At 46.6% G+C, this 24309-nt stretch overlaps 2 protein-coding genes across 2 annotated transcripts in view; both read right to left on the reverse strand.

Moving 5' to 3' along the window:
• Positions 1-15619, reverse strand: part of LOC133423514 (nebulette-like) — a 41508-nt gene extending 25889 nt beyond the window's left edge. The window contains exons 1-13 of the mRNA XM_061713710.1: positions 15536-15619; positions 15276-15386; positions 13626-13736; positions 13412-13519; positions 13204-13314; positions 12521-12628; positions 12234-12344; positions 11654-11764; positions 8076-8186; positions 6424-6522; positions 4137-4235; positions 664-759; positions 470-589 (exon numbers count right to left, since the gene is read on the reverse strand). Of these exons, the coding sequence (XP_061569694.1) occupies positions 470-589; positions 664-759; positions 4137-4235; positions 6424-6522; positions 8076-8186; positions 11654-11764; positions 12234-12344; positions 12521-12628; positions 13204-13314; positions 13412-13519; positions 13626-13736; positions 15276-15386; positions 15536-15556 (1317 nt within the window). The 5' untranslated portion in view covers positions 15557-15619. The remainder of the gene's footprint in view (positions 1-469; positions 590-663; positions 760-4136; positions 4236-6423; positions 6523-8075; positions 8187-11653; positions 11765-12233; positions 12345-12520; positions 12629-13203; positions 13315-13411; positions 13520-13625; positions 13737-15275; positions 15387-15535) is intronic.
• LOC133423427 (nebulin-like) overlaps positions 15558-24309 on the reverse strand; it is a 66318-nt gene continuing 57566 nt past the window's right edge. The window contains exons 30-35 of the mRNA XM_061713600.1: positions 23939-24049; positions 23162-23260; positions 20674-20781; positions 17210-17308; positions 15858-15885; positions 15558-15640 (exon numbers count right to left, since the gene is read on the reverse strand). Coding sequence (XP_061569584.1) covers positions 15558-15640; positions 15858-15885; positions 17210-17308; positions 20674-20781; positions 23162-23260; positions 23939-24049 — 528 coding nt within the window. The remainder of the gene's footprint in view (positions 15641-15857; positions 15886-17209; positions 17309-20673; positions 20782-23161; positions 23261-23938; positions 24050-24309) is intronic.

Genomic DNA, 24309 nt, shown 5'->3' on the forward strand with positions numbered 1-24309 from the left:
ATAATATGAATACAGGTACTAATAAAAGTAATAATAATAATAATAATAAATGTGGGTAATCTTAAATTTCCTTCCGTAAGACTTAAGAGGAACTGCTAATCCCACTGGACCCGAGGTCCGGTCAGGACCGGCAGGGGTTTTAACTGGGTCTAGAGGTTCTAGTTCTAGTTCTGGTCTAGAGGTCCTGGTCCTGGTTCTAGTCCTGGTCCTGGTTCTAGTCCTGGTTCTGGTTCTGGACCCTGAACCGGGACTAGAGGTTCTGGTTCTGGTTCTGGTCCTGGTTCTGCACCTACGTTGCTCTGCAGCCGGCTGGCCTGCAGCACGTGTTCCAGCTGCAGCAGGTTCTAACTGGGTCTAGAGGTTCTGGTTCTGGTCCTGGTTCTAGTCCTAGTTCTGGTCCTGGTCCTAGTTCTGGTCCTGGTCCTGGTTCTGGACCTGGACCTGGTCCTGGTTCTGGTCGTGCACCTACGTTGCTCTGCAGCCGGCTGGCCTGCAGCACGTGTTCCAGCTGCAGCAGGTTGGGCAGGTCCAGGGATCCTGCAGGTCTCTGGTTCTGGTTCTGGTTCTGGTTCTGGGTCCGGTACTTCACCTGGAACCAGAGGAGGACGTGTGAGCGACCCGGGACCAGGACCGGTACCGGTACCGGTTCTAAATGTGACCCACCGTGCTAGCCAGCGCGGCGGCGGCCTGCTGCGTCCTGAAGGAGCAGCAGTCCAGCGGGTTGTAGTTCGGCCTCTGGCCCTTCTCCCTGTACTGCACCTGAGGAGACACAGGTGCATGCTGGGTAACCTGCTCAGCCCCAGAGCATGCTGGGAACTCACCTGAGGAGACACAGGTGCATGCTGGGAACTCACCTGAGGAGACACAGGTGCATGCTGGGAACTCACCTGAGGAGACACAGGTGCATGCTGGGTAACCTGCTCCGCCCCAGAGCATGCTGGGTAACCTGCTCAGCCCCAGAGCATGCTGGGAACTCACCTGACAGGACACAGGTGCATGCTGGGTAACCGGCTCCACCCCAGAGCATGCTGGGAACTCACCTGACAGGTCACAGGTGCATGCTGGGTAACCTGCTCCGCCCCAGAGCATGCTGGGAACTCACCTGACAGGACACAGGTGCATGCTGGGTAGAGGTGTCTTCAGTATTCACATTCATTCCTCAGGTAGAAGTATAGATACTAGAGTTTAAAAATACTCCTGTAGAAGTTGAAGTATCATCTCAAGTTTTTTACTCAAGTAAAAGTATAAAAGTACTGGTTTCAAAACTACTTAAAGTATAAAAGTAAAAGTAATGTAAGGGGGAAAAAAGCTATTTAGGACAAAAGCCATTGAAAATGAATGTATCTTAGTATAATATAAATATATTAAAGAAGCATATATGTGTACTATTGAGCATTAACATGTGTTAATATAAATATATTAAAGAAGCATATATGTGTACTATTGAGCATTAACATGTGTTTCAGAGAGCAGCAGATATGATGACTAGTTGCCTATAAGTATTGTAATGGTGCAAAAAGTCAAACGTTCATGTTCATGTTATCATTTATCCTAACCTTTATTGGAATGTACATCCAAGTTTAGTTGCAGGAATCTGAGGGAACGGATGTAAGAACAAAACTGGACAAGAACATCTGAAACAACCACAACCAAATTCACTCTATCCGGATGGAGCAATTTAACTGGATAGTTTTTATTAAAGGTGAAATGAAATAGAGTAACGAGGCTGTTTTTAAAATGTAAGGAGTAAAAAGTACAGATAATTGTGTGAAAATGTAAGGAGTAAAAGTAAAAAGTTGTCTGAAAAGACAGAGAGCTATCAAAGCTGCTAAAACTGGTTACATTCGCAACCTTGTCTCCAACAATATCGATAAGCCCAAAGTTCTGTTTAGAGCTTTTGATTCTCTTGTTAACCCTCGTGATACTGCCCCCATTGTACCCACGGCTGCTCTCTGTGATGACTTTTTAAATTTTTTTGTTGACAAAATCTCCTCTCTTCGGGCTGTACCATCCCTAGCAGCTCCTGACCCTTCTGCTCCTCCTACATGCTTAGCTGTTTTTGATCAGTTTGAGCCCATATCACTGTCCTCGCTGTCTGATGTTGTTCGTGAGCTACGGCCCACTAACTGCCTCTCGGACAGTATTCCCTCTCGCCTTTTTAAAGAGGTTTTTTCTTCACTTGGTTCTTTTATTCTTGTTTTGATTCATGCCTGTTTTAGCTCAGAGTGTTTTCCAGCTCCTTTTAAACATGCTATTGTGCAGCCACTAATCAAAAAGCCAAATCTGGACCCCTCCGTTCTTTCTAACTTCAGGCCCATCTCCAAACTGCCCTTTTTGTCTTAAGTGTTGGAGAAAATCATTTTTATTCAGTTAAACTCATTTTTAGAAAAGAATGATATTTATGAGAAGTTTCAGTCTGGTTTTAAAACTCGTCATAGCACTGAAACTGCTCTTTTAAGAGTGTTCAACGATCTGGTTTTAACTGTTGATTCTGGTTGTGCTGCTATTCTGGTGACCTTAGATTTGACCACTGCCTTTGATACCGTTGATCATAGGACCTTGTTGTCACGCCTGGAGAACTCTGTGGGTATCAAAGGTGCGGCTCTCATGCTGCTTCAGTCATACTTGACTGACAGGTCTTTTTCTGTCCACTTGGGTGATTTCTCCTCCAGTGTGGCCCCTCTTACTTGTGAGGTGCCCCAAGGCTCCATTTTAGGTCCATTATTATTTTCTTTATATATGCTCCCTCTGCGCTCTGTTCTCCGAAAGCATGACGTTTCTTTTCATTGTTTTGCAGATGATGTCCAAATCTACCTTCCTTTAAAGTTAAAGTGCAAGGACTCTCTGCAGCCTCTACTAGCTTGCCTTAAAGACATTAAGGTTTGGATGGAACAACATTTCTTGAATCTAAATGAAAATAAAACTGAGGTTATTGTGTTTGGGCATCCGGCTGTTTTAAATGACTCTGTTGATGCTCTGGGCCCCCTTGGTTCTAAAATGAATTCTTTTATTAAAAGCCTTGGTGTCATTTTTGATAGTGATTTTAAATTCGATAGACAGATTGGGTCCGTAGTAAAAGGTGCTTTTTTCAGCTAAGGCTCCTGGCCAAAGTAAAGCCCTACCTATCTCCTAAAGATTTGGAGAGGGTCATTCACGCTTTTATTTCATCACGGCTAGATTACTGCAACTCCTTGTACGTGGGCTTAGACCAGCGTTCTGTGCGACGCCTGCAGCTGGTGCAGAATGCTGCTGCACGACTCCTGACTGGAAGTAGAAAGCGTGACCACATTACCCCAGTTCTGGCCTCCCTGCACTGGCTTCCTGTTCACTACAGGATTGATTTTAAGATTCTGCTGCTTGTTTTTAAATCACTGAATGGCTTGGCTCCCCAATACCTTACTGAACTTCTCCACTCTCTCACACCAACCAGAGCACTGACGTCGTCAAGTCAGTTACTTTTAGACGTCCCGAAATCTAGGCTCAAAACTAGAGGTGACCGAGCTTTTGCGGTGGCCGGCCCTAAGCTGTGGAATAGTTTGCCACTAAATGTTAGATCTGCCCAGACCCTAGTGGTTTTTAAGTCTTCTTTGAAAACTTATTTATTTTCTTTGGCTTTTAGTGTGTGACAACTTAGTTCCCCACATCTGTGTGAAGTGATTGTTTTTTATTGTATTTTATTACTATTTTATTGATCATTTTAGTATGTTAGTGATTTTATTGTTTCTACACTGGGTACTGTGTTTTTCTTTTGGTATTGTTTTATTCTCTTGTATGCTGTACAGCACTTTGGTCCACCTCGGTCCTTTTTAAATGTGCTTTAGAAATAAAATTGACATTGACATTGAAAAATAATTACTCCAGTGAAGTATAGATAACCTAAATTTCTACTTAAGTAAAGTAACAAAGTATTTGTACTTCGTTACTTCACACCTCTGATGCTGGGTAACCCTCTCACCTGGCTGCTCCGCCCCAGAGCATGCTGGGTAACCTGCTCCGCCCCAGAGCATGCTGGGTAACCTGCTCCGCCCCAGAGCATGCTGGGTAACCTGCTCCGCCCCAGAGCATGCTGGGTAACCTGCTCCGCCCCAGAGCATGCTGGGTAACCTGCTCCGCCCCAGAGCATGCTGGGAACTCACCTGGCTGGTTAGCTTGGACACGGCGTTAGCGTGCAGGATGTCGGTTCTAGCTAGCAGGGATCCGTCGCTGAGGACGGGTTTCTGACTCCGGTACGACACCTGGGGACGAGAGACAGGTGAGACGGGGAAGCTCCGCCCACCACGATGAAGCCCCGCCCACGGAGGTGAAGCCCCGCCCCCAACCAGCCAATCACTTTCAACTTTATTCACAAAATTTCGACTTCTATCTCGAAATTTCAACTTTCTTCTCAAAATTTCACCTTTTTTCTCAAAATTTCACCTTTTTTTTCAAAATTTCACCTTTCTTCTCAAAATTTCACCTTTTTTCTCAAAGTTTCACCTTTTTTTTCAAAATTTCACCTTTCTTCTCAAAATTTCACCTTTTTTCTCAAAATTTCACCTTTTTTTTTCAAAATTTCACCTTTTCTCAAAATTTCACCTTTTTTCTCAAAATTTCACCTTTTTTCTCAAAATTTCACCTTTTTTTTTCAAAATTTCACTTTTTCTCAAAATTTCACTTTTCTTCCCAAAATTTCACTTTTTCTCAAAATTTCACCTTTCTTCTCAAAATTTCAACTTTTTTCTCAAAATTTCACCTTTTTTCTCAAAATTTCACCTTTTTTCTCAAAATTTCAACTTTTTTCTCAAAATTTCACCTTTTTTCTCAAAATTTCACCTTTTTTCTCAAAATTTCACCTTTTTTCTCAAAATTTCACCTTTTTTCTCAAAATTTTAACTTTTTCCTCAAAATTTCACCTTTTTTCTAAACATTTCGACTTTTTTCTAGAAAGTGTACTTCAACATTAATCTCGACATTTCGACCCACCACGGTGAGGCCCCGCCTCCTCCCCCAGCAGCCAATCACTTTCAACTTTATTCACAAAATTTCGACTTTTATCTCAAAATTTCACCTTTTTTCTTAAAATGTCACCTTTTTTCTCAAAATTTCACCTTTTTTTGACTTTTTTCTAGAAATTGTACTTGAACATTAATCTCGACATTTTGACCCACGCCGGTGAGGCCCCGCCCCCTCCCCCAGCAGCCAATCACAGCTCAGTCTCACTTCACTAGCAGCAGAGCATGCTGGGTAACCTCTCACCTCACTAGCCCCAGAGCATGCTGGGTAACCTCTCACCTCACTAGCCCCAGAGCATGCTGGGTAACCTCTCACCTCACTAGCCCCAGAGCATGCTGGGTAAGCTCTCACCTCACTAGCCCCAGAGCATGCTGGGTAACCTCTCACCTCACTAGCCCCAGAGCATGCTGGGTAACCTCTCACCTCACTAGCCCCAGAGCATGCTGGGTAACCTCTCACCTCACTAGCCCCAGAGCATGCTGGGTAACCTCTCACCTCACCAGCCCCAGAGCATGCTGGGTAACCTCTCACCTCACTAGCCCCAGAGCATGCTGGGTAAGCTCTCACCTCACTAGCCCCAGAGCATGCTGGGTAAGCTCTCACCTCACTAGCCCCAGAGCATGCTGGGTAAGCTCTCACCTCACTAGCCCCAGAGCATGCTGGGTAACCTCTCACCTCACTAGCCCCAGAGCATGCTGGGTAACCTCTCACCTCACTAGCCCCAGAGCATGCTGGGTAAGCTCTCACCTCACTAGCCCCAGAGCATGCTGGGTAACCTCTCACCTCACTAGCCCCAGAGCATGCTGGGTAACGTCTCACCTCACTAGCCCCAGAGCATGCTGGGTAACCTCTCACCTCACTAGCCCCAGAGCATGCTGGGTAACCTCTCACCTCACTAGCCCCAGAGCATGCTGGGTAACCTCTCACCTCACTAGCCCCAGAGCATGCTGGGTAAGCTCTCACCTCACTAGCCCCAGAGCATGCTGGGTAACCTCTCACCTCACTAGCCCCAGAGCATGCTGGGTAAGCTCTCACCTCACTAGCCCCAGAGCATGCTGGGTAACCTCTCACCTCACTAGCCCCAGAGCATGCTGGGTAACCTCTCACCTCACTAGCCCCAGAGCATGCTGGGTAACCTCTCACCTCACTAGCCCCAGAGCATGCTGGGTAAGCTCTCACCTCACTAGCCCCAGAGCATGCTGGGTAACCTCTCACCTCACTAGCCCCAGAGCATGCTGGGTAAGCTCTCACCTCACTAGCCCCAGAGCATGCTGGGTAACCTCACACCTCACTAGCCCCAGAGCATGCTGGGTAACGTCTCACCTCACTAGCCCCAGAGCATGCTGGGTAACCTCTCACCTCACTAGCCCCAGAGCATGCTGGGTAACCTCTCACCTCACTAGCCCCAGAGCATGCTGGGTAAGCTCTCACCTCACTAGCCAGCTTGGAGGCGTTGGTAGCCGAGACGATGTCGGGCCGGTCGGCCGTGGAGCTGCAGCGGTTCTGGTTCTGCTGGGACCTGTAGACCACCTGGAACCAGAACCAGAACCACAGGGGGGTGAGACCTGGACCTGGACCAGGACCAGGACCAGGACCTGGACCAGGACCTGGACCTGGACCTGGACCAGGACCAGGAATTTCGACTTTTTTCTCAAAATTTCGACTTTTCTCGACTTTTTTCTCAAAATTTCAACTTTTCTCAGAATTTCGACTTTTCTCGACTTTTTTCTCAAAATTTCGACTTTTCTCCGAATTTTGACTTTTCTCGACTTTTTTCTCAAAATTTCAACTTTTCTCAGAATTTCGACTTTTTTCTAGACTTTTTTCTCAAAATTTCGAATCTGTTCTCGACTTTTTTCTCAAAATTTTGACTTTCTTCTCGATATTTCAACTTTTCTCAGAATTTTGACTTTTCTCGACTTTTTTCTCAAAATTTCGACCTTTTTCTCGACTTTTTTCTCAAAATTTCAACTTTTCTCAGAATTTCAACTTTTCTCGACTTTTTTCTCAAAATTTCAACTTTTTTCAGAATTTCGACTTTTTTCTAGACCTTTTTTCTCAAAATTTTGAATCTTTTCTCGACTTTTTTCTCAAAATTTCGACTTTCTTCTCGATATTTCAACTTTTTTCTCAAAATTTACTTCCAGTTACTTCCAAGATGAACCAGAGTCTTTGGTTTGGAGTGACAGAGAAGTGGAGTTACTTTTAAGTGTGACTTTAGAATATAAAACAGGTAAAATACAAGAAAATATTGACGGTTACAAACTAATTGTAACCACAGGTCGCACTCATGACGCTGGTGACGTTTCTGTCTCATAATGTGACGTTCTGAAGAATAAATGTCCGTTTCTCTCCGTTTACAAGCAAACGTGAAGACGGAGGTTTTAAAAATCTACACTTTGGACGGAGTTTTTAGAAATGATGGTTTTTAGAGACTTTGAGCTTCGTTTTCGTGTAAACGAACGAACAAAACGCAGGAAAACACCAGCGTTTTTACTACGTGGAAACGGGTCTGAGTCGCTGCATCCGAAATGCCGCACTAAACAGTAAATACTAAACAGTAAATACTAAACAGTATATACTAAACAGTATATACTAAAAAGTATATACTAAACAGTATATACTAAAAAGTATATACTAAACAGTATATACTAAAAAGTATATACTAAACAGTATATACTAAAAAGTATACTTAAATATCAGTAGTAGCATTAATTGGGACGTACTATTCAGAGACACACGGTACTTCCTGCCGTTGGGAGGGGGAGTTGTTACCATGGTAACAGCAGCAGTAGCAGCTGTTACCATGGTAACAGCTGCACTTCCTGCCGTTGGGAGCGGGAGTCGTTACCATGGTAACAGCAGCAGTAGCAGCTCCGCTCCGCTCTTAAAACAATAACATTAGCACTAGCTAGCATTGACCGCCTGTAGCCCACACGTCTCCCCAACAATAATGTGATAAACGCTGGTTAATCTGGTTCATTTCTGATGGAAACTAAAGTGAAATCACAGCTAATTCCTCACATTTGAACTGTAGCTGCTGCTGCAGCTTAGCATGCTACCGCTAACGTTAGCCTCCATACCTGGCTCTGGGTCCGGTTCACCTCCATGGCCCGCTCCACCTCCGGCAGCACCGCCATGCTGCTGTAACTGGACCTTCCCTTCTCCCGGTTGTACTGCTCCTTGTAGAACTTCTGCAGAACCGGGACAGAACCGGGACAGAACCGGGACCAGGATTAGAGGGGGGGGTAGAACTGGATCTGGGTCCAGACCTGCAGCTCCTGATACACGTCTGGGTGATTAAAAATAAAGAACCACAATTTCCCCACGAAACCCCGTCCTCTTTCCCTGTCGACCCCCAGTAGCACGAGACGCTACAGAATCAGAATCAGGTTTATTAGGTCAGCTTAGAAAAACTGTTTTTGACTTCGGATACACCGGCGGCGACACGATGGTTTTGTGCGTCTGGCACAGTTCATCCAAGTGAGGGCCGCGGTAGCTGGCGCTCAAACCCGACGTCCTTGTCAGGGGGGCTGATAAGAGGGGAGCCAGGAAGGTGTTGGATGGGGGGGGGGTTGTGGTTGTCAGTGTGAGTGTGTGTGTGTGAGTGTGTGTGTGTGTGTGAGTGTGTGATAGTCTGTGAACCTTCACCCGGAGCTGCTCCCAGCCAGAATGTCCTTGGTGTAATCAGGCAGCTCGGTCAGTTCTGGGAGGAAGATCCGCGGGTGTTCGTGGGAGAGGGGGAGGGTTGGGCAGAGTCGTCTTGTTTACATTCCTCCAGGGAGATTGTGACCGGAGAGGCCTGCCAAGCCGCTCCGTCAAGGGCAGATTGTAGAATCAACAATTCCTGAGAGCAGGCAGATCCAGTAATTTTCCGTCTGCCTTTAGTCTCTGGTTCATCAATGGCGACTCCAATCAGACGAATTTGTGATCAATTCCCGCCAAGCCGAGCTTCCAACTTCTCCAAGGTGTTATCCATCTTGCTAACGAGCTCGAAGACCGGCGCTAGCCTACGATTCTGTTCAAGGATCGCATCAGCTTGCGGCCCTGCTCTAGAGTCTGAGTGCTTATTCCTTCAGCAACGTCGGGCAGCTTAGAAAGGGCCAGAACAGCTGTCGCCGACTTACGAGATTGTCGATAGGCCAGGAAAATCCCCACTCCAATTAGAAGAAATCCTGCTATCATAAATCAAATTATGAAGCGTCTTCAACGTCCTCGACGGTTAAGATCTTGAGGCACAACGGCTTCCAGTTCTTGTACGCGTCCATCGTGTAACCAGCAAAAAAAGTTCCATCGGGGCAGGAGGGCTCCCTTACCCCCGGACTTCTCGTTGCAAAAATTTGGTCAATTGTGCTGAGAGACCAGTTAATCAATTCCATGATTGTAGAGTTTGGGAGGAGTGAAAAGGAGAGACTCTGAAGACGAGACAGGACAAAAGCAGGCAGGGAGGGAAGGTTGATAAGGGAGAGGAGCAGAAAAGCGTCCGCCTTCGCTGAGAGCCGGAAGAGAATCAGACGGTAAAGCTGCTCCCCGTTAAACGTTTCTGCTGTTTCCTCAGAAATCGCCTGTTTTAATGTCATGATCGTGGATCAGGATTTTGTTGCTAGACTTTTTTTATTTTTCATAAAAAAGCCCTGACAGTGGCAATAGGCTATATTTTATTTGACATTCTACTGTGCTGATGTTAAAGGAGCATGAGGCTCCTTTTAAGAAATGACACTCTCTAGCGCCACCCTTCACCACGACGGCCGTTGGGGGTACTGCAGCCAACAGTGAAGCCGGCACGGGAGAACGGGGAGAATGAGCATGCAGAGGGGGGAAAAAGGGAAAAGAGAGGAAAAAAGAGGAAAAAAAGAGGGAAAAAAAGAGGAAAAAAGAAGAAAAAAAGCCAAAAAAGAGGAAAAAATGAGAAAAAAAGAGGAAAAAAAGAGGAAAAAAGGAGGACAAAAAGGAAGAAAAGAGGAAAAAAGAGGAAAAAAGGAGGAAAAAAAAGAGGAAAAAGAGGAAAAAAAGAGAAAAAACAAGGAAAAAAGAGGAAAAAAGAAGAAAAATAGGAAAAAAAAAGAGAAAAAAGAGGAAAAAAATAGGAAAAAAGAGGAAAAAAGAGAAAAAAAAATCAAGAAAAATACAGGGAAAAAAGGGAAAAAAGAGTAAAAAAAATAGGAAAAAATAGGAAAAAAGGAGACATGACACTGCAGCCAACAGTGAAGCCGGCACGGGAGAACGGGGAGAACGTGCATGCAGCGTCATGTGACGTCACATCTGCAGGACAGCGCGGGAAATTCAGGACAGAATTGCAGCACATTTTGCAGCAACAGCCAGTTCAAGGCAAAGGAGAGATACACTAGAGGAAACATTCTTTTTGATTTGGAACGCTTCATCTGACATTATTACTAGAAAACTTAAAATGTATACGGATTTTTTTCATAAATCCTGCCTCAATCCTGCCTCAAACTCCTTTAAATGTTTGCCCAACAAATGTTCGTGAATCGTGAAAAATCAGGGAAATCATGCGATTAATCGCGACATTGCCCAGCCCTAAAAAAAATACAATAAGTACAGTAGTGTTGTGACTGGCGCGTACTTCACCGCTGCATCCCGACTCGCTCTGTAGCGGATTTTTCTCCTAAAGGTGCAGGACTGTTTTTACCAGAGAAGAAAATAGTTCTGGGTCTTTGCTGTGTCAGATTCAAATCGAATCAAAGATTTGAACACGTTTGTCCTTATGAAAACATGAAAACTATCAGAATTAGGCTTAATTAGGTCAGCTCAGAGAAGCTGACTGCTGGATTTTTCACATCCTTATCATTGTTAACAGAAGTCACAGGACAGGCCACTCCCTGAGGGTATTCAGGGGGGATGTCTGCTCTGTTAACAGTTCACCAGTGTCTTTAGACACATCTGTGCAAAACCTCACAGAGTTCTGACTGCTGGTTATCACATGTTAACAGATGACAGGGCAGCCCTTCCTGAGTTTGGGCTGACCAACAACTATCCCATTGTTAGTTGACCATCTGATGACAACAAAAACCCCTTGACCATTTGAGGTTTCTTAAAAGGATGTCTGTTGCTCTGCACACCACAAGATAAGTTGCTTATTAACTGAAAAGTCATAGGTGTGACCTCTTTAACCATCATCTGATACCATGTCTGTGACCATCTGTTTTCGTCCATTGTCTATACATTTACAGTCCAAATATGGTCATTTCCTGTTTCCCATTCTCAAATAAAAAGCGTCCTGCAGAAGCAGCAAGTTGTGAGAAGGCCTGACAAGCTCTAAGAGGAGGGCCGTGTTGCCCTGAAGCTCCTCAAGACTTCTCTCCAAGCTTCTGCAGAAGCGCCTTGAAAATCATTTCTAACAGTCTCTGTGTCTTTCCTAAGTTATTAATTTATGTTGATGATTTAGAAACCTAACAGCTGTTGCTCATTTCTCTTCTTATAAGCCGACACCATGGATTGATGAAGCTCATTGGCCGTTCTCAACTTGTTGCTAAGCAATCAATGTTATTGACACAGGAAGTGAAGAAGAAGGAGACTGTTTAGCCAATCAGAATGCAGAACACGATGCACAATGTAAATCCGTGAAAGGTCGATAGACGGATGGACGAACGAACGGACAGACAGACAGACAGACAGATAGATGGATAGATGTGGGACTTACGTCACTCCTGGTCCTGGTGTGCTGCCGGGCCAGCACGGTCTCGATGGTCTGGGGCATCAGGGAGTAGAGACTGGAACCAGCAACCCTCCGGCCCTCGTCCCGGTACCACTTCTGCAGCAGACACCAAGAAACACCGGGTACCACGACCACCGCATTTGGACTTTTTTCTCAACATTTCTAATTTATTCACGAAATTTGTTGTGAGGTCGTGTTTGAGAATGTTTTGTTAGTTTTACGGTAAACAGCCTGGCACGGCGGCTACGGCGGCCAACCTCGCTGTACAGCTACGTTAGCTCTTTAGCATGCTATGGCGGCTAACCTGGCTGTACAGCTACGTTAGCTCTTTAGCATGCTATAGCGGCTAACCTCGCTGTACAGCTGCGTTAGCTCCTTAGCGTGCTATGGTGGCTAACCTGGCTGTACAGCTACGTTAGCTCTTTAGCATGCTATGGCGGCTAACCTGGCTGTACAGCTGCGTTAGCTCCTTAGCGGCTACGTACCTCGCTGTACAGCTGCGTTAGCTCCTTAGCAGCTACGTACCTCGCTGTACAGCTGCGTTAGCTCCTTAGCAGCTACGTACCTCGCTGTATAGCTGCGTTAGCTCCTTAGCGTGCTGCGTTTCCTGCGTCTTCGGCAGCAGATGGTACAGAGACTTGACCAGCTGCTTCTTCCCGGCCGCCGTGTATTTGTTCTGGTGAAGAGAAACGGACAAGTCACGCTGTTTGCAGACGATGTTCAGGTCTACGTTAAAGAACCAGAACCAGAACCAGAACCAGAACCAGAACCAGAACCAGCACCAGCACCAGAACCAGAACCAGAACCAGAACCAGAACCAGACCCCCTGCCGACCCACACCCCCGTCTCCACCTGGCTGTGCGTCTCCTCCATCTCTTTGACGAATCTCGTCTCCAGCGTCTCCGGCAGCAGCGAGTACAGACTGTTGGCCAGATCTTCCACGTCCTTCCTGTACTTGGACTGGAAGAAAAACACCAACAATTTACCCTGAAACACCGATATATGAGAGAAACTTTGGAGACGTGGTACGTTGTGATTCAAAAGTACAAGTTGATGGAGAGAGTACGTCGTTGATTCGGCCTTCGTACAAATCCACATTCAGAGCTTTAGAGTTTTAGAGTTTTAGATGTTTGTAAAGTGGAGAGATGAGGGAATAACAGCTTTATCTACACTCACAGACAAACAATAATTTAAATTATTAGGATGACTTAAAAAAACAGTATGGATTGGAGGAGATTTTACAGATATTTACAACAGAGACACTTTTATGACAGAAATGAAGAAGGAAATCTGACTGGAAGGGAATGATGTGATTGAGGTGTTGACAGATGTTTATAAGTAAACTATTAAGAATCGTCTCCAAACTGTATAGAGGATCCAGACTGGAACCAGGAACTGGTCCAGAACCAGAACCGGGACCAGGAACCAGAACCAGAACCAGAACCGGGTCGGTCTCACCTGACTCTGCAGGTCTGGTTCTGGACCCGGTTCTAGTCCAGAACCAGAACCAGAACCAGGACCAGAACCGGTCTCACCTGACTCTGCAGGTCTTGGATCTCCTTCAGAAACTCCGTCTCCTTCGTCTGAAACATCTGGTGGAAAAAGCTGCTGCCGACGACCCGCTTTCCCTCCTGCTGGTACCGGACCTGGAACACACGGAACCGGGTCAGGACCGGGTCAGAACCGGGTCACAGAGATTCAACATGGCCGCCGTTCCTCCCTAAAGCGCTGAGTCGTTCCCACCTGGCTCAGCAGCGCCGCCGCGGCCTTAGCTAGCTTAGTCTCCACCGTCTCCGGCAGCAGCGAGTACAGACTCACGCTCAGATCCTTCCTGCCGTCGCGGTACTTTACCTGGAGGAGATAGTGACATCATCATTACCCACAATGCACCTGAGATGATGACATCATCATCACAACAACAAATGTCTTCCATCATCCATCCATGCATATCCAGTACCTGACTCTGCAGCTCGTTAGCCTCTTTAGCATGTAGCGTGTCCAGGGTTTCCGGCAGCTGATGGTACAGACAGCTGCTAGCCTCCTTCCTGCTAGCCTCCTTGTACTTCACCTGCACATATCAACACTTAGCTCCGCCCCTGACTCCGCCTCCAAACATGGGGCGGTAAATATTAGGAGACGTATAACGCGTCGGCCTGATGTCGCTAGTGTAGTACGATAGCGGCGTGGCTATAGCGGTGTTGCTACTATAGCGGTGTTGCTACTATAGCGGCGTTGCTACTATAGCGTGTTGCTACTATAGCGGTGTTGCTACTATAGCGGCGTTGCTACTATAGCGTTGTTGCTACTATAGCGGTGTTGCTACTATAGCGTTGTTGCTACTATAGCGGTGTTGCTACTATAGCGTTGTTGCTACTATAGCGGCGTTGCTACTATAGCGGTGTTGCTACTATAGCGGCGTTGCTACTATAGCGGCGTTGCTACTATAGCACGGCGACGGCATTGCTACTATAGCACGGCGACGGCGTTGCTACTATAGCGGCGTTGCTACTATAGCTGCGTTGCTACTATAGCGGCGTTGCTACTATAGCGATGTTGCTACTATAGCAGCGTTGCTACTATAGCAGCGTTGCTACTATAGCGGTGTTGCTACTATAGCGGTGTTGCTACTACAGCGGCGTTGCTACAATAGCGGCATTGCTACCATAGCAGCGTTGCTACTATAGCAGTGTTGGCGTTGCTACTATAGCGGCGTTGCTACTATAGCAGTGTTGCTACAATAGCGGTGTTGCTACTATAGCAGTGTTGCTACTATAGCAGCATTGCTACAATAGCGGTGTTGCTACTATAGCATCGTTGCTACTATTGCGTCGTTGCTACTATAGCAGCGTTGCTACTATAGCGGTATTGCTACTATTGCGGTGTTGCTACTATAGCGGTGTTGGCGTTGCTACTATAGCAGCGTTGCTACTATAGCAGCGTTGCTACTATAGCAGCGTTGCTACTTTAGCGTCATTGCTACTATAGCGGTGTTGCTACTATAGCAGTGTTGCTACTATAGCAGTGTTGCTACTATAGCGTTGCTACTATACGGTGTTGCTACTATAGCGGTGTTGCTACTATAGCGGTGTTGCTACTATAGCAGTGTTGCTACTATAGCGGTGTTGCTACTATAGCGTTGCTACTATATCGGTGTTGCTACTATAGCGGTGTTGCTACTATAGCGGCGTTGCTACTATAGCATGGCGGCGTCGTTGCTACTGTAACGGTGTTGCTACTATAGCGGCGTTGCTACTATAGCACGGCGGCGGCGTTGCTACTATAGCGGTGTTGCTACTGTAGCGGCGTTGCTACTATAGCACGGCGGCGGCGTTGCTACTATAGCGGTGTTGCTACTGTAGCGGCATTGCTACTGTAGCGGCGTTGCTACTATAGCACGGCGGCGGCGTTGCTACTATAGCGGTGTTGCTACTATAGCGGTGTTGCTACTATAGCGGTGTTGCTACTGTAGCGGCGTTGCTACTATAGCACGGCGACGGCGTTGCTACTATAGCGGCGTTGCTACTGTAGCACGGCAGCGGCGTTGCCTGATAGGTTCCCGGTTAAGAGACAGAATTGACGTGTTTTTTTTCGAACGGATGATTCTCACGTTGCTCTGCAGCTCCGACACCGTCCTAGCTAGCTGCGTCTCCGAGGTCTCGGGGAGCTGAGAGTAGAAACTCTGGGACCGGGACTTCAGTCCGTCCTCGCGGTACCGGGTCTGGGGGGACAAGAGCAGAGGAACCTGAAGGAACCAGGGAGGAACCAGGCAGGAACCGAGGCTAGAGCCGGTCTGAACCGGTCCCCCGAGGCAGGAACCGGTTCCCTGAGGAGGAACTGGTCTCTGAGGTCGGAGCGGGTTCCTCTCACCTGGCTCTGCAGGTCCGACATCTTAGCGGCTAGCTGCGTCTCTGCCGTGGCCGGCAGCGTCGCGTAGAGACTGGAGGACGAGGACCCGGCCTGCTTGTACTGGTTCTGGAAAGACAAGGATTCAGGTTCAGGTGGGGGATGCTACTATAGTAGCATCACTACTATAGTAGCATCACTACTATAGTAGCATCACTACTATAGTAGCATCGCTACTATAGTAGTGATGCTACTATAGTAGTGATGCTACTTGTTACGTTCACTACGTCACTGGTGTTCGGCGGCGGTGCGGCGCAGGTGAGATGAGAGTGGGAGGTTCACTTACCTGGGCTATAAACGGGAGCTAGCTGGCACTAGTTGCAGCATGTTGTCACGTCGGGAGAGATGCGCCACCGGTAAGCTGCTGCTTATATTAATTGGGCTGCGGTTTAAGTTTGTTTTGTAAACGCTGCCGCTGTGCTGGCGTTTGTTTGTCTGCTTGATCCGTAAATGTTTGAGTTTGAATTGTGGCGTCTTCACTATACTTCCTGGTTGCGGTGCATGCTGGGAAATGTACGGTAGTTAATTGGTTTACATGGGTAATGGTTTGCTTTGCTCAGCGTTGCTACTAAAAACTACACTCATTATTTGCACTTTGGGCCGATATACTGAGAGCACTTTGTGGTTTAAGCTGTTGGTTTAATGTGTAGCATTGCTATTTATTTACATTTGGTTTAAGTATTTGACTTGGTTTAACTAATTTGTGGCAATGAAATGTGGCTTGTGTGTAGCAGTGCAATGTTTAAATGTTCAATGTTGCTTGTGAGGGAAATTGTTGCATTTCTGCAATTATTGCATAGACAGTTTAAAAAACTTTATTTATTGTGATTTATTGTTAATTATTGTAATTCTAATTATATTATTATTATTATAACACTAAATACTGATTATATTACTACTACTAAATTATACTTGTAATTTATATTTGCATAATTTATTCAGTATTTATAGTGTATTATGTATATTGCTGTTTACAACATAGTCTTTTTTATTTTATAGGTTTATAACCTGCTATTGTGGACTAAAAAACAACTTTATAAGGAAACAAAAAACAAACAAAGTAAATAAAAAAACCACAAAGAGTTAAAACACCGTGTCTTCTTCTAGCGCCCTGTTCGGTGGGGAGAATCTTAAAGAACCAAACTATAGTAGTGATGCTACTATAGTAGTGATGCTACTATAGTAGTGATGCTACTATAGTAGCATCACTACTAGTGATGCTAGTGATGCTACTATAGTAGCATCACTACTAGTGATGCTACTATAGTAGTGATGCTACTATAGTAGTGATGCTACTATAGTAGCATCACTACTAGTGATGCTAGTGATGCTACTATAGTAGCATCACTAGTAGTGATGCTACTATAGTAGTGATGCTACTATAGTAGCATCACTACTAGTGATGCTAGTGATGCTACTATAGTAGCATCACTACTAGTGATGCTACTATAGTAGCATCACTAGTAGTGATGCTACTATAGTAGGACCAGACTAGACTGGACCAGACTCCGGTCCACCGTGGGGAACCAGGACTGGACTAGACCGGACCAGACCTGGTCCACCGTGGGGAACCAGGACCGTACCAGACTAGACTAGACCGGACCAGACCCTGGTCCACCATGGGGAACCAGGACTCACCTGGCTCTGCAGAACCGTCGTCTCTCTGGCGTGTTTGGTGTCCATGGTCTCGGGGAGTTTGGAGAACAGAGACGTCTGGTCCTTCTGCCGGTACTTCACCTGCCAGACACCACAGGATCAGTCTGGACCAGGACCTGGACCTGGACCTGGTATCAGTCCAGCTATCAGCCGTCGGCCAATCAGGGCAGGGCGACGCCCACCTGACCTCTGACCCCCGCTGATTCTGCAGGAGTCCGTCTGCAGCTCAGGCTGCAGGAACTAAAACCAGCTCTAGTGGTTCCCACAGCAGGAACTAAAACCAGCTCTAGTGGTTCCTACAGGAACTAAAACCAGCTCTAGTGGTTCCTACAGGAACTAAAACCAGCTCTAGTGGTTCCTACAGGAACTAAAACCAGCTCTAGTGGTTCCTACAGGAACTAAAACCAGCTCTAGTGGTTCCTACAGGAACTAAAACCAGCTCTAGTGGTTCCCACAGCAGGAACTAAAACCAGCTCTAGTGGTTCCCACAGCAGGAACTAAAACCAGCTCTAGTGGTTCCCACAGCAGGAACTAAAACCAGCTCTAGTGGTTCCCACAGCAGGAACTAAAACCAGCTCTAGTGGTTCCCACAGCAGGAACTAAAACCAGCTCTAGTGGTTCCTACAGGAACTAAAACCAGCTCTAGTGGTTCCCACAGCAGGAACTAAAACCAGCTCTAGTGGTTCCTACAGCAGGAACTAAAACCAGCTCTAGTGGTTCCTACAGCAGGAACTAAAACCAGCTCTAGTGGTTCCTACAGGAACTAAAACCAGCTCTAGTGGTTCCCACAGCAGGAACTAAAACCAGCTCTAGTGGTTCCTACAGCAGGAACTAAAACCAGCTCTAGTGGTTCCCACAGCAGGAACTAAAACCAGCTCTAGTGGTTCCCACAGCAGGAACTAAAACCAGCTCTAGTGGTTCCTACAGCAGGAACTAAAACCAGCTCTAGTGGTTCCTACAGCAGGAACTAAAACCAGCTCTAGTGGTTCCTACAGGAACTAAAACCAGCTCTAGTGGTTCCCACAGCAGGAACTAAAACCAGCTCTAGTGGTTCCTACAGCAGGAACTAAAACCAGCTCTAGTGGTTCCTACAGCAGGAACTAAAACCAGCTCTAGTGGTTCCTACAGCAGGAACTAAAACCAGCTCTAGTGGTTCCTACAGCAGGAACTAAAACCAGCTCTAGTGGTTCCTACAGCAGGAACTAAAACCAGCTCTAGTGGTTCCTACAGGAACTAAAACCAGCTCTAGTGGTTCCCACAGCAGGAACTAAAACCAGCTCTAGTGGTTCCCACAGCAGGAACTAAAACCAGCTCTAGTGGTTCCCACAGCAGGAACTAAAACCAGCTCTAGTGGTTCCTACAGCAGGAACTAAAACCAGCTCTAGTGGTTCCTACAGGAACTAAAACCAGCTCTAGTGGTTCCTACAGCAGGAACTAAAACCAGCTCTAGTGGTTCCTACAGCAGGAACTAAAACCAGCTCTAGTGGTTCCTACAGCAGGAACTAAAACCAGCTCTAGTGGTTCCTACAGCAGGAACTAAAACCAGCTCTAGTGGTTCCTACAGGAACTAAAACCAGCTCTAGTGGTTCCCACAGCAGGAACTAAAACCAGCTCTAGTGGTTCCTACAGCAGGAACTAAAACCAGCTCTAGTGGTTCCTACAGCAGGAACTAAAACCAGCTCTAGTGGTTCCTACAGCAGGAACTAAAACCAGCTCTAGTGGTTCCTACAGCAGGAACTAAAACCAGCTCTAGTGGTTCCTACAGGAACTAAAACCAGCTCTAGTGGTTCCTACAGCAGGAACTAAAACCAGCTCTAGTGGTTCCCACAGCAGGAACTAAAACCAGCTCTAGTGGTTCCCACAGCAGGAACTAAAACCAGCTCTAGTGGTTCCTACAGGAACTAAAACCAGCTCTAGTGGTTCCTACAGGAACTAAAACCAGCTCTAGTGGTTCCTACAGGAACTAAAACCAGCTCTAGTGGTTCCCACAGCAGGAACTAAAACCAGCTCTAGTGGTTCCTACAGCAGGAACTAAAACCAGCTCTAGTGGTTCCCACAGCAGGAACTAAAACCAGCTCTAGTGGTTCCTACAGGAACTAAAACCAGCTCTAGTGGTTCCTACAGGAACTAAAACCAGCTCTAGTGGTTCCTACAGCAGGAACTAAAACCAGCTCTAGTGGTTCCTACAGGAACTAAAACCAGCTCTAGTGGTTCCTACAGGAACTAAAACCAGCTCTAGTGGTTCCCACAGCGACGCAGCAGCGGGAACTAAAACCATGACTACGTTTCCAGCATCAATAACCATTTTAAAACCGGAATATTAGCAACAACCCGGTTTTGGCGGTACTTGTACGGGACCAGATCTAGTTCCCACTAAGCGGTACTTGTAACACCCTGTCCTAATAACTGCATGCGATGCGAGTGAGCGTCAGCGACAAAAACAGTTCCATTGCTTTATTTTCTATTGGACTGTCCAAACTGAACGCGAGCGGCGCAGCGCGACGCGGCGCAGCTCAAAACGGCGCGACGTGGCGCGACGTGGCGCGACGTGGCGCGACGTTTTGAGCTGGACTTTTGTCGCACGCCCTGTTTCTATTTTCTTCCTGTCGCTTGCGTTGAAAGCGCTGTAGGAAACAGTCATTTCAATACAAGAACCTCAATAAAGTTCAGCTGCTGGAGGGAGATCAGGGAGCTGGAAGGTTCTGATAAGATAATAAGATATAATAATAAGATAATATATAATAATAATAATAATAATAATAATAATAATAATAATAATAATATAATAATAGGATAATATTTCTTTCTGCCACTTTATTGAGGTTTTTGTGGTGAAATGAGGAGGAATCATAGAGATAACTTCTCATTTCAACGGTTCCTCAGCATGACTGTTTCTACAGCGCTTTCAACGCGAGTGACAGGAAGAAAATAGAAGAACATTTAAATATCACAATATCAAGCTTGTTTTCTGTTTAGAAAGTACAAACGTAGGAAGATTACAAGTACTCACCATCTTTTACTTGTCTCTTTATTCTTTTAGGAGTTATTTTAGGAGTTTCTTTCAGGAGCACGGGCGGTAGTGCAGTGAATAAAGGCTGATTTATGGTTCCGCGTAAAATCGACGGTGTAGCAACGCCGGTTCGGTGTGCGTCGCCGCGTAACCTACGCCGTAGGGTCTGCGTTGGTGTAACGCGGAACCATAAATCAGCCTTTTAAAAAGCGAGTTTCTATCAATCAAAATAAGGCGGGGCCGATAACGCGTTCAGTGTTTCAGGACAGAGCGCGTCCGATGTAACGCAGAGCGACGCGATAGTCTGGCGCTCGTGTGCAGTTAGGACAGGCTGTAAGGGACAGATCTAGTTCCCACCTCACTGTGCGTCTCCAGAACTAGTTCCCACCTGGATCTAGTTCCCACCTCACTGTGCGTCTCCAGATCTAGTTCCCACCTCACTGTGCGTCTCCTCCAGCTCCTTCAGGAACTTGGTCTCCAGCGTCTCCGGCAGCAGCGAGTACAGGGTGCAGGACTGGTCCTCCTGGTCCCTCCTGTAGGACACCTGTAGGAGAACCAGACCCCGTTACCGTGGAGACCTGGACCCCGTTACCGTCCAGACCTGGACCCGTTACCGTCCAGACCGTGCGTTTTTTGCGTGCGTTTGTGCGTGCGTTCGTGCGTTTTTTAGTACGTTCGTGCGTTTTTTAGTGCATTTGTGCGTTTTTTCGTGCGTTTTTTCGTGCGTTTTTTCGTGCGTTTTTGCCTTTTTTCGTGCGTTTTTTAGTGCATTTGTGCGTTTTTTCGTGCGTTTTGTCATGCGTTCGTGCGTTTTTGCCTGCGTTCGTGCGTTTTTGCCTGCGTTCGTGCGTTTTTTCGTGCGTTTTTTCGTGCGTTTTTGCGTGCGTTTTTTCGTGCGTTTTTTCGTGCGTTTTTTCGTGCGTTTTTTCGTGCGTTTTTTCGTGCGTTTTTTAGTGCATTTGTGCGTTTTGTCGTGCGTTCGTGCGTGCGTTCGTGCGTTTTTTCGTACGTTCGTGCGTTTTTTAGTGCGTTTTTTAGTGCATTTGTGCGTTTTTTCGTGCGTTTTTGCCTGCGTTCGTGCGTTTTTTCGTGCGTTCGTGCGTTTTTTCGTGCTTTTTTTTTGTGCGTTTTTTAGTGCATTTGTGCGTTTTTTCGTGCGTTCGTGCGTTTTTTCGTGCGTTTTTTAGTGCATTTGTGCGTTTTTTCGTGCGTTCGTGCGTTTTTGCCTGCGTTCGTGCGTTTTTTCGTACGTTCGTGCGTTTTTTCGTGCGTTTTTAGTGCATTTGTGCGTTTTTTCGTGCGTTCGTGCGTTTTTTCGTGCGTTTTTTAGTGCGTTTTTTAGTGCATTTGTGCGTCTTGTCGTGCGTTCGTGCGTTTTTTGCGTGCGTTCGTGCGTTTTTTCGTACGTTCGTGCGTTTTTTCGTGCGTTTTGTCGTGCATTCGTGCGTTTTTTGCGTGCGTTCGTGCGTTTTTTCGTACGTTTGTGCGTTTTTTCGTGCGTTTTTTAGTGTATTTGTGCGTTTTTTCGTGCGTTTTGTCGTGCATTCGTGCGTTTTTTGCGTGCGTGCGTTCGTGCGTTTTTTCGTACGTTCGTGCGTTTTTTGCGTGCGTGCGTTCGTGCGTTTTTTCGTACGTTTTGTAGTGCGTTTTTGCGTGCGTTCGTGCCTTTTTTCGTGCGTTTTTGCCTGCGTTCGTGCGTTTTTTCGTGCGTTTGTGCGTTTTTTCGTGCGTTTTGTCGTGCGTTTTGTCGTGCGTTCGTGCGTTTTTCCTTTTTCCTCAAAATTTTGACTTTTCCCTCAAAATTTCGACTTTTTCCTCATGTCATCATGTCAAGACCTGGACCCGTTACCGTCCAGACCTGGACCCCGTTACCGTCCAGACCTGGACCTGAACCGGTTCCTGCTGGACCAGACCACCACAGACCGGGTTCTGGTCCTGAGGAACATCAGAACATCAGAGTGTCATCTGCGTATAGAATGATGTTGGTTCTAAACACCAGGTGGGGCTGAGGGAAACGTAGAATTAAAGAGTTCCTGCGGTTCTCCTCGCTAGGTGGTGGTGTTTCCATGGTTACCAGGAGCAGTGTTTCCTCTAGGAATTGTTTCAGCAGTGGGGGCATGCTTCCCGGGGGGGTGGCGGCGGCGGTGTAAATGTACGGCGTACACAAATTACCACTTGACAGCAAATGTAACTTTCAAAACCTCGCCATGTTTTTTTTTTGGATTCAGTCCGCAAATGACGACGAAAAGCATTCTGGGAAATTTTCATAGCCCCTCGCTGGCGAAGTCAGCATCTGAAATCCCTCGATCCGTAGGGGCTATTCTCAGCCCCTAGCCCTCGTTATGCCCCCTCCCCCTAGGTGAAAAGAGGAATTGGGACACCACTACCTTCACGGGTGAAAATTTCCCAGAATGCTTTTCGTCGTCATTTGCGGACTGAATCCAAAAAAAAAACATGGCGGACATTTCTTAGTGAATAAATCAATATTTTGAGTTAGTTTCTGCATAAAAATGCGTTTTGATTACATTTCTAGCGACAAATGTATATTTTACTTTCATAATATTCACTCAGTGAATGTACATAATCCCTTTTTTGTCCGTTGTTCGCGAACAATCGCGCCGGAGTAAAGGCTGTTAGGTTACGCCGTAGGCTACGCAAGCTACGCCGTAGGCTACGTAAGCTACGCCGTAGGCTACGTAAGCTACGCCGTAGGCTACGTAAGCTACGCCGTAGGCTACGTAAGCTACGCCACGGGCCGCCACTGCGGAATGAATGTAGAGGAAACACTGAGGAAACGTTCAGGGTCCTCATGTTTCCATGGTTACCAGGAGGCGTTCAGGGCCCTCATGTTTCCATGGTTACCAGGAGGCGTTCAGGGCCCTCCTGGGTTTCCATGGTTACCAGGAGGCGTTCAGGGTCCTCACCTGGCTCTGCAGCTCCGTCACCTGCCTGGCGAACTGCGTCTCCGCCGTCTCGGCTAGCCGGTGGTAGAGCGGCGCCGCCGCCGCCTCCCTGTACTTCACCTGCACCACAAAGCAGAGCGCGGTTAGCCTTAACCGCTAACTCCTAACCCCCAACCTTTAACCGTAACCCCAAACTGTAACCCTTAATTAAATCCCTAATCCTTAACCCCAACCTTAACTTCCAAATCACTAACCCTAACCACTAACCTTTAACCCATAACTCCTAACCCATAACCTCCAACCCCAACCCTTAACCCTTAAACTTAAGCCCTAACCTTTAATTTAACCCTTAATCCTTAACCCCAATCCCTTAACCTTGACCCTAACTCACAACTGTAGCCCCCAACCTATCCCCTAACCCTTAACCCCTTACCCTGACCCTAACCGCTAACCCTTAAACCCTAACGGCTAACCCCAACCCTTAACCGTAACCCTAAGCTTAACTCCTAACCTTTAACCCTAACCCCAAACTGTAACCATTACTTTAACCACTAACCCTTAACCCTAACCACTAACCCTTTACCCCAACCACTAACTCGTCCGCTGGTCTGCAGCAAAGCTTTGGGAAAAGGAATTTGTAATTACAGCAAACACCAATCATTGGTTTGAACCCAGACGGAGGACGACAGTGTTTCCCAACGGTTCCATCAGCGTCTCCATGGACGTGAAAGACAGAAACGTTCTCACTGACGAGGAAATCATTTAGTCTCACTGAACCCTGGACCAGACGCCGGTCACCTGACTCTGGAGCTCCGTCACTTCCTTGGCCAGTTCCGTCTGGAGGGTTTGAGGAAGGCGGGAGAACAGACTGGACGAATGATCCTTCTGCACGTCCTCTTTGTACTTGACCTGCAGAAAGACGACCAGAGTCAAACCAGCCACCCCCAATAAAGACAGAACATAAATACACAATAAAGACCCAATAAAACCCAATAAAACCCAACGAAGACCCAATAAAACCCAATGAAGACCCAATGAAGACACACTAAAACCCAATAAAACCCAACGAAGACCCAATAAAACCCAATGAAGACCCAATGAAGACACACTAAAACCCAATAAAACCCAACGAAGACACAATAAAACCCAATGAAGACCCAATAAAACCC

This window comes from Cololabis saira, chromosome 22 (assembly GCF_033807715.1).
Source record: "Cololabis saira isolate AMF1-May2022 chromosome 22, fColSai1.1, whole genome shotgun sequence".
NCBI lineage: Eukaryota > Metazoa > Chordata > Actinopteri > Beloniformes > Belonidae > Cololabis > Cololabis saira.